Source organism: Cydia pomonella, chromosome 20 (assembly GCF_033807575.1).
Source record: "Cydia pomonella isolate Wapato2018A chromosome 20, ilCydPomo1, whole genome shotgun sequence".
NCBI lineage: Eukaryota > Metazoa > Arthropoda > Insecta > Lepidoptera > Tortricidae > Cydia > Cydia pomonella.
The window spans coordinates 4719305-4729243 of NC_084722.1; the positions used below are offsets into that span (position 1 = coordinate 4719305).

The following is a 9939-nucleotide window of genomic DNA, read 5'->3' on the forward strand; positions in this document are numbered from 1 at the left end:
AATAAGAAATATATAAATGCACGTGTCCTTAATAAATAAATGTTCCGGCATTAATATCATAAATCAAATGTACTTATTTTACTAAATAACATACTGGTGCCGGCTCTACCCTACCCTAACGGAGCATCGTAGTCTCCAAAGTAATAGTTCGCCACTTTTCCCTTTTGTGCGCCTCTTCACATACCTAACTACATAAAATTTTCAGTTTTACTTATATAAAATTCAAGTCTTTTAGTCATTATGTATGTACTTATATCGTTCTCGGAGTACTCACAACACAAGCCTTCTTGAGCTTACCGTGGGACTTGGTCATTTTGTGTAAGAATGTGCCTTATAATATTTATTTCCGAATGTATTAATAATGTATAAATTTCCGAATATAATAATTTATTTTACTTATACTGATGATTAGTACCAAATCACGTACCAATAAATAAATCTATCAATCTATCGATTTATTAATACTAATCATCACATAAATTATTATTTTTAAATCGCAGTTCCATACATGATACACGAGGCACATTATTGTAAGTTTTTTGATGTTTTTATTCATCGACGGTTTTATGCCCTATCAGTACTGCAGAGTACCGAGTACCTAGATTGTTTGAGAAGCCTGCCAGGATCCCTGTTTTGATATTTTATTCCTGATTCCTATCCCGTGACCATGACCACACCACCAGATACCTACTCCGTCACCAACCCGGCTGTCACATAAATTACAGTAGATACATGCTTAAGGAAAAATTCGGCCAAGATATGTCGCGCCATACTCAGTGTAGGGTTTCGTAGTTACCATTCTGTCAGAACAGGCCAAACGGGGGCTATTATTAAGTATCATGTACATTAGAAGCATAAGGGACTAAGGGAGTACCTTCGCATCGCTTTGTACGTCCTTTTCCTAAGAAGAGAAGATTTTTTGCAATAACTCAAAAACGGCTGGACCGATCATGTTCGCTATAGCTTTTATTGAAAGTATTTGTTTACACTTTTCTTTCATATTTTTGGACCCATGGTTCAAAAATTAGAGGGGGGACATTTTTTTTCTTCCGGAGCAATAATAATTTCCGAAAATATTAACTTTACCAAAAAAAAAAGTTCTTGGGGACCCTTATTAGTTTTGAAAGGCCTTTCCAACGATATCCCACACCATTGGGTTAAGCGAAAAATAAAAAATAAATGTATGAGAGGAACCCTAAAAAATTTTTATTTCTACTTTTTATTTTACCGTTCTGGTGCTATACATGATTCATGTATCCCTGCAGCTGTTTAGCACTAGCAATCACGGAGCAAAGCCACAGACGGACGGACAGACGGACATGACGAAACTACAAGGGTTTCTAGGTGACTACGAAACCCTAAAAACCTATCTACAATCAAAATATTAAGCTCTAGTGAGGGCAGAGCGACCAATTTTCAACAGAAAAACAACTTAACGAACTAGTTTAACAGGCTCATACCATGACGTAAATCACATGGGGAGGAACGTGAGGAGACTGAGGAGTAATGGCAAAGCAGGCATCTCGGCACAATGCAGGCCAATTATAAAAGGGCAATGGGTTCACTAACTGCCGTATAAAGTATTTATATGTCAAATAGTCAACGAAGATAATGTAGAGTTATAATCAACGTTGAGGTTGGCGTTAGTAGATGTCCTTTAAGTTTTTTTAATATAATATATGCATTAAAATAAAATTAATTTCGGTGTTTACAAGCCCGACATTGGAGAACGATCAGTTTATAACTAACCTTTGCCGCGAAGCGTTCGAATTTCCTAGTATGGCCACTATTATATTTTTATTTCTATTGACGTTCGCGTTTAGTTCCAGCCAATCTGGCTATACCCAGAGTTCGGAGCTGGTGCATCCGCGGGCGGCCCGCGCTGCTCCGAATGCAACTGCCGTTGAAAGTGCTCGCACATATCCGGCGCCAAACAGAGCCACTGGCTTTGTTGATTTCGTAAATTTGTTCACCGATGTGCCGATTTCTATAGTGCGGTCCATCAGCAGCGGCGGCAGCGGTATCAACGGCCTCCCAGTCTCCTTCAACGACAACAACCTTGGAGCTTTGGGTGAAAATTTCGTCTCCGATTTCAAGTATGGCTTGCGTAACGAAGATTGCGACCTCCGATGTGACCAGCTCATTGCTAAATATGGATTTCCTGTGGAGACTCATGAAGTTGTAACTGAGGATGGGTATATCTTGAAGATGTTCAGAATACCTAGCGACGGCGCGCCCGTTTTAGTACAGCATGGACTGATTGGAAGCTCAGATGACTACGTGGTGGCTGGCTCGGAAAGTGGGATAGCGTATTTACTAGCAAGGGATGGATATGATGTGTGGTTAGCTAACTCACGTGGCTGCAAACATTCTCGCCGACATATCAAAATAAAACCTTCCCAAGGTACTTTTTGGGATTTCTCCTGGCACGAAGTGGGTTACTATGATCTTCCAGCTATGATCGACTATACTCTGAACGTCACCGGTCGCGACAAGCTTAAATATATCGGGCACTCTCAAGGAACAACCGCTTTCTTTGTGTTGGGGTCTGAGCGGCCAGAATACATGGATAAAATTGCCTTGGCGGTGGCAATGTCGCCGGTCGCTTTTAATTCTCATATGAGATCTCCGTTCATACGGCTTTTAGCGCCTTCATCAGGATTGTTATATGCGGCGTCAAGAGCTTTCGGTATTCACGAGTTGGGACCAGATAACAACTTGATGAGGCTCGCGCGGTGGCTGGCGTGCGGCACGGGGCCCCTGGCGGAGTTCTTCTGTTCCAACATCATGTTCCTTGTAGCGGGGTTCAATGTTGAGCAGTTGAACGTCACGAACCTTCCTGTAATATTCAGCCACATGCCTTCAGGAGCTTCAGCGAAACAGTTAGTTCATTACGCGCAAGAAATTATATCGAAAAAGTTTAGGCAGTTCGATTACGGGGCGGAAGGGAACATGAAGCGATATGGGAGCAGTGAGCCTCCTGAATACGACCTCGGGAAAGTGACAGCGCCAGTGTCGTTGGTGTACAGCGATGCCGATTGGCTGGTCCACCCCCGCGACGTGGCCAAGACGGAGAGGCTGTTGCCGAACGTCGTCGACTCGCACAAGGTGCCTAGTAAAAACTTTAATCATATGGACTTTATTATAGCGAAAGATGTGAAACAATTAATTTATAAGAGGCTGAGTAAAATATTGTCTCGTTATTAAGATTCGGTAGTGGGCTCTTTACAAAATATGGTAGGTAGCGGTATATTCGACTGTAAGTAGGTAAATTAGGGAACAAATTGTAAGTTGTTAAAACAAGGTGTATCAAGGTATGAACACCTTTTGAGTTTAATTATATTTTTAAATGATGTTACCGACTTTTAAAAGATTTATTTTAAATAAACCAGAATTGTAAGATTTACTCAAATTGAAATTATTATATAAGACTGTCAAAGACTGCATAATGAGTACGTTTACAGAAATATTAAATGAAAGTATGAACTCTTTTGGTTGTCTTCGTCTTAAAATAATAGTTTTAATAAAATTAAATATTATATTAATTGATTCAATATCTACCTATTTTTATTTGATGTTTCACGTGTCTTGTTATTATCTAATATTACCTCGATGACCATGAACAAGGCCGTGATTGCGAGATTATATAAGTATACAAAACCGGAAAATATATGTTACTTAACAAAGTAAATGTATGTGATATAAAATATGTTTGCATTTTGTATTCTTTCAATGATACAAACTAATAATGAATTTGTGGAAACTTCATGGGAATAACTTTTTTTTATATAGGAGTCAATCGAGCAGACGAATCGCCTGATTGTAAGCAATTACCGTTGCCGGACTGTAAGATGGAAGTACGCTCTTTTCTTAAAACTATTTACAACACAGCACGAACTCAAAGGATTTTGCTGTCTGGCAGAAGAAAGTCATGAAAAACTATAGGTCCTTTTTTCGAAAAGGTTCGGCAAGGTTTAAAAATTAGGTGGCAAAGCTCTGATTGGCTGGTGCACCCGCGCGATGTGGCCAAGACGGAGAGGTTGTTTACGAAAGTCGTCGACTGTCACAAGGACAAGGTGCTTAGTAAAACTGCATAATATGAGTACCTACGGTCATGGTTAGAAAATTTAAATATTTAAAACATTTTGAGCTCGATTTATGCTATATTTATCGACGACGAAGATATTGGGAGCCGAGATCCCGGTATTTAGTAACTTCTTTTGTCTCTGCTGCCTCCACTAAGTACCGTACCTGGCCTGGTCAAGGTCCTTGGCAATACTAGTACTCGTGTCATCTGCCTAGGGACTAAGGTCAATTGATCCTAGGATCATCAGAATCCCGCTATGTGATCTGTCAAATTTTCAGGAACGCAAACCTTATGGTAGATATAGTTTTCAGGGTATAATTTCAGTTTTCAAGAATCGGAGACAATTCGGAATTTACAAGCACCTTTTGGTTCGAGTTCGTTGACGGTGGCAAGAGACGCCGGATTTGAGGTGCGATGAGTTCGGGGGGCCTACCGCGAAAACTGAAATTCGCTAATTGCGGGGATCTTTCTCTTTCACTCTCACTAGGACGTAAGAGTGACAGAGAAAAATGCCGGTAATTGACGAACTTCGATTTTCGCGGTTTTAGCCCAGGTCCTTCTCCGAACGCAGCTCGCTGAGCATTGAGCGGACGGCCGTGCGTGCCCGGGTTCTCGGATATCATTATTATTGAACTGTTAACTTTAATAAGAAAAAGTAATCGTTGAGTTTGATCAAATATAAACGCATTTTTAGAAGCAAGTGTTATTTTATTTTGATCGAAAATTGTATAATCAGGCCGCGTAACCAATGTGCCAGTCGTTATATCGCGTACGGTAATCATCTCTCTATCACTCTTCCATATTAGTGCGACAATGACACCAGTTGCGTTTCGTTCGATAATCGATTCGAAACCTGCCCACGTAGCCAGCGCGCCGGCTACCTGGGCAGGTTTCAAATCGATGAAGTTACTAGAAAACCGTAACCGTTTTTGATGACCGTATGATGATGATGATGAGTTACGATATTTCAAAAGCTCTGCCAGCTGGCTGAACTCACTGCACCTTAAGAGGGAACTATACCACGTGTCGTCCATACAAAAAGAGAAAACGTTTTTCCACTTCTAAAGATTTTCCATTCTCCGTGATTTTTTAGTATGTTATAGACACAATGAAAAACTAGGTTTATGGGATTTCCTTTTTTTAAATTAGCAATATCTTTTTTTATTAAAAAAGCGAAACCTTTGTTTGTTAAGATTTAGTTACTGGAAAAGGTTTTCTCCCGAAATGGAATTTCATGGAAAAAGTACCGTTATTTCGCTAGGATCGCAAAGCTATTCTTCTCTCTCAAGGCAGTGTGCCTGGAGAGACGGCCGGCGCTATTTGGCATGAAAGCCCGTGGTGTCCGAGTTCAAGGTTCCTTACAATGTAATAAGACTAAGAAGAGTAGGTTCTCTTGTAGTTTTGACATTCCGAGAGGTAGATATAGTATAGTGGTGGAGCCAAATGAGTGTCATAAAACAAAATGGTTATAAAAGATACAAAATTCGTGTACCAAATTATACGTTTTTCCTCATTCTATTGCCACTCTATTCAATAGTATCCATTGCTTAGTAGTCGTTGTCTCAGCGCCCGTGGAAAATAAATAGCAAAATTGTTTTACTAGCGGTTGCCTTTTTATGAAAGCATACGGCACTACTACTTAGAAGAACATATAAGATTTATAAAATATTGTCCCTATTATATAAATATTCAAAAAACTATGACTTTTTTGTATTTGTATAGTTCTGCTACAGACATTATTTCCATTTACATATGTATACATATGATGGTTGATTGCACAGAATCATACCCAGTGCCCAGACTATTTAATTTTAATGATTGTTTTACTTTTTGAGCCAGCTTTACTTTTATGGTATATCTGTTATGGACCAAATGATAAATTGGGCATTTTTCATAATGCCCGGTCATTATGAAAAATGCCCAATTTGAGATGGCAATGTGATAATACATATGCAAATAATTAAATTGCTTGGGCATTATACATACTGCCTCTCACCTATTGGGCAATGGAATAAAAAAACATTTTTCAATACTATTATTTTTAATTTTAACATTGAAGTGAACGTAAAATTCCTTCGTTTCCTAAGATGCAATTACCTATGATTATATAAATAGAAATATAACACAGAAGAAGCCTAAAGATGCTGCTACAAAACAACAACCCCTGCAACCCTAGAAGATCCGATATTCCAGCATCGTGGCGCCGGTGCTGCTTAACTGGGTAGCGGTGGTCAAGGCAATCACCGCGGAGTTGGGCCGAACCGTCAACGCCAATACAGTGAGGACAGGCTTTCGGTTCGAGCCCAAATCAGAAGAGGAGTACCGTACGGTGTTCAAGCATCTCGAAAAATTGGACAATGCCATAGAGTGGAACGTCTACGAGTTAGACTCGGAGAAGAAGATGAAGGTGGCGCTCCAAGCTTTAACAGCAGATTTCAGAGTAGAGATTTTCAGTTTTCCATCCATTCCAGGTTAACGTCCAAGCATACTGGGCCCTGGATTTGGGAGTCTGACCAGATAGGTTTACGAGATTTGAGGCGGGCGTTAGGAATTTTTGTGTTTTTTTTTTGTTTTAGTTATGTAGCTAACCAGAGTCCTCTCCTCCTACATGGTTGAGAGGATGAACCTGAAGAAGCATGTCGTCGCAGCATTCCTCGACACAGAGAAGGCGTTCGACAAGGTCGGGCATGAGGGCCTGCAAGCCAAAGCTGTCAACGTCATCGGCCCCACGTCGAGTCATACACGTTGTCAACTCCTTCCTCACCAACCGACGCTTTCAAGTGGCAGTTGACCTCGCGGGAGTCCCACAAGAAAGCTATCTATCGCCATCTTGTTATGCTTGGTAAACCGATGATATCTCGGTGGTTGGCCGCGTCAAGCTGGGTCTGTTCGTAGATGACGCAGCATACTCCGCGTCGTCTATCACACCAACCCACGCCTCACTGAAGATCCAGCGCTAGCTTGATGTCCTACCTGAGTGGCTGACCAAACGGAGGTTCTAGGTGAACTTCACCAAGACGCAGCCGCTCCTCACGAGAGCAGCCTATGCGAGCAACTACTAGGCGAGGAGATATAGGGGCAGCACATGGCAAAATACCTAGGGGTCACACAGGGGCATCACAACGGAGCAACACACGGAGGAGTTAGTGAGACGGGCTATAACTGCGCGTACCCTGCTTTGTCTACTGCTCCACAGCAGCCATCCCCCATACGCACAAAGCTGGGGATCTATAAGACTTACTTGCCAGGACTCTCCTGCTAGGAGACGCTGTCTCGAAGCAATTGTTAGAGCGCCGCCAAAAAAGGCCAGAAATAGCCACCTCAAACCCCCAGAAAGGGAAGTAAAAAAAAGAAGTTGGTTTTTACTACATATTATTCGAAACTGAATTACGAAAATAAGATCCGTCCGCGTCCATCCGTATCCGGTTTTAATTCAGTCCAAATCTAAAAAACAACAATGAGCGTTTTACAGTTAACAGTGAATCATTTGACGTCCGCACGTTGCTATCGGCGACTCTGGTTGGTCAACGCGTGTCACGTGTTTGTTTTCCTCCTCGCACCTCATCCAATGTATCTTTATTATCAAATTGCCCAACGACCACGTAGCAATATTCATAATGACCAGACAATGTGATAAATAATGAAGTTCAGATAATAATTTATCACTTGGCTTGGCCCGATATAGCTTGCCATTATTCATAATGCCCGGGCATTATATGTAATGCCCACATTAATCACTTGGTCCATGACATATCGATTGTAGATCACTTAGATAACACTATTCTTTCAGCCCTGTCCATAGAAATGTCCCACCTGTATAACTATTGTGCCGTTGATAGCTGTTGGTTCTCCGATAATTTGATATTCAACTCATTCCCTCCTAAGGCAAAAGAAAAACTCCAAAATTTGCCATTGAACTTTGAACCTATCTACTAGGAAATAGAATTGATTTTGCTTTGTTTTAATATTGAACGAAACATATCAAATGCAACTCTATTCCGATTGAAGATGATTTAAATTAATAACTATAAGGTAGAACCATGAGCCCGAGGATAGAGTATTGCCAGTAATAATATATAATCGTATACTTAATCTAAACTTATCATTATCAAGGCAATTACTGTGTTTACTGAGGCATTAGAACGTTGTACTTTGTCCCGTAGATACAAAGTGCAATGACCCATTCCTCTTCACTTCCAACGTATTAATTAGACGGATGCAACATGCTGAGATGAGGCCATTTCGTGGCACTTTATACTTTCTTTGTTTTTGTTATATTATGTAATACAACGTGTATTGTTTGTGTTTACGAATAAAAATTATTCTATTCTATTCTATTTTCATTATTGTTGAGTTATATAACTAAAATCGAAGCGGACGGCTTCCATTTTCAACGCTCCGAGCAAAGTGAGTTAACCCTTTACCGGGCTGACAGTTCAAAAATGACAATCGAATGTCAGTCTTACTCATCGAAAATAGAATACATGTTTGAAGAGCCGCATGTGGGAAATATATATCCCTTAGCCTGGTAAAGGGTTAATATATAAACGATATATTTTCATATAATTTTGCCTCACTTTGTACTTGACAAATGCCATGAAGATTAGCTTGGCCCGAGTATAAACATTTCATCATCACCAAACATCACCGGATTTCTAAATTCAAACAGGTTTCCTTACGGTATATCTCGCTATAGCTGGTATACTTAATATCAAATGATTTTCCGTTATTTAATATAGGGATCCCGAGAAATCCATTTTTACGACCACCAGCTTAGAAGCTGGCCAGCTAAATAAAGAATAAAGATTGGCCAGTTTTAATTTAGATGATACAATGGAAACGCTGCCCCATTCATATAGGTATTAGTTCGTGTCATCGCAGAGATTGGTCAAATCTAACCTTTAATAACAGTCACGTCTGAAAACATCGACACGATCGAAGTGCCAAAATATGTATACACGCCTTTATGGCCCATATATTAGGGTAATGTATACATATTTTTGGCACTTTGTCCGTATCGATATTTACAGACGTGACCGTACGCGTCGTCGTGAATGATGCGATCTATATCTGTTGCAACCGCTTATGTTGACTACCTCCCACAGACCTCGCATTATGAAACGCTGCTCGCTGACACTATGCATGAGCGTTATTTTACCCAGGTACACACTACACAGATAAAAATAAAACCCGGTCAAGTGCGTTTCGTTTAACTTTCAATTATCTCGTATAAATAGCGAACGGCTTTTTAGCAGAAGCACACCAGAAGCGACATTGTGTACAGCGCCATCTATCGGCAAGTTGGCTAACGAATTTGTGCGACCTGTATGTATGTCGCGTTTTCAGAGATAATCGTCCGTTTTTCAGAAAAAATACATTATCTAAGAAGCATGTTGACATATGCAATGGAAATTATTAAATGTTGCTATACAAACTCCATTCTGCAACAGTACGATTATCTTGAATCAAGATGTGAGCCGTATGTAAGTAAATGATAGTCACTGGCCTTTACTTCAGTAGATCTTGAGGTAGCTCGAAACCGAACGAATGTATAGTAGCTTCGGATGTTGTATGTCTCACCAAGGCACCCACAGAGGAAAAACTTCATCAGCAATACGAGTAAAATCAGGTAAATAAGCAGCGGCAGTCGTGTTTCTCAAGACTCAGAGAAGAAGTATGGGCTGCGTGCGAAGGCAACTCAGGTAGCCCTCATATAAACTTTTAACACAAATCATAAGTATCAAGTCACATTAAAAAAATAAAATCAAAGCTGTGCTATTTGCAACAAAATTCCAAGACTAAAATTCTCCAGAGTAAACAAAAGTCCAACGAAAAGGGCATATTTCTTTTAA

General features: G+C 40.3%; 1 protein-coding gene across 1 annotated transcript; it reads left to right on the forward strand.

The window, feature by feature from the left end:
• Positions 1 to 403: 403 nt before the first annotated feature.
• Positions 404 to 3709, forward strand: LOC133528805 (lipase 3-like). The gene has a single exon (XM_061866273.1). It carries the CDS (start codon positions 1780 to 1782, stop codon positions 3205 to 3207), a length of 1428 nt encoding a protein of 475 aa, XP_061722257.1. The 5' UTR covers positions 404 to 1779; the 3' UTR covers positions 3208 to 3709.
• The last annotated feature ends 6230 nt before the right edge of the window (positions 3710 to 9939 follow it).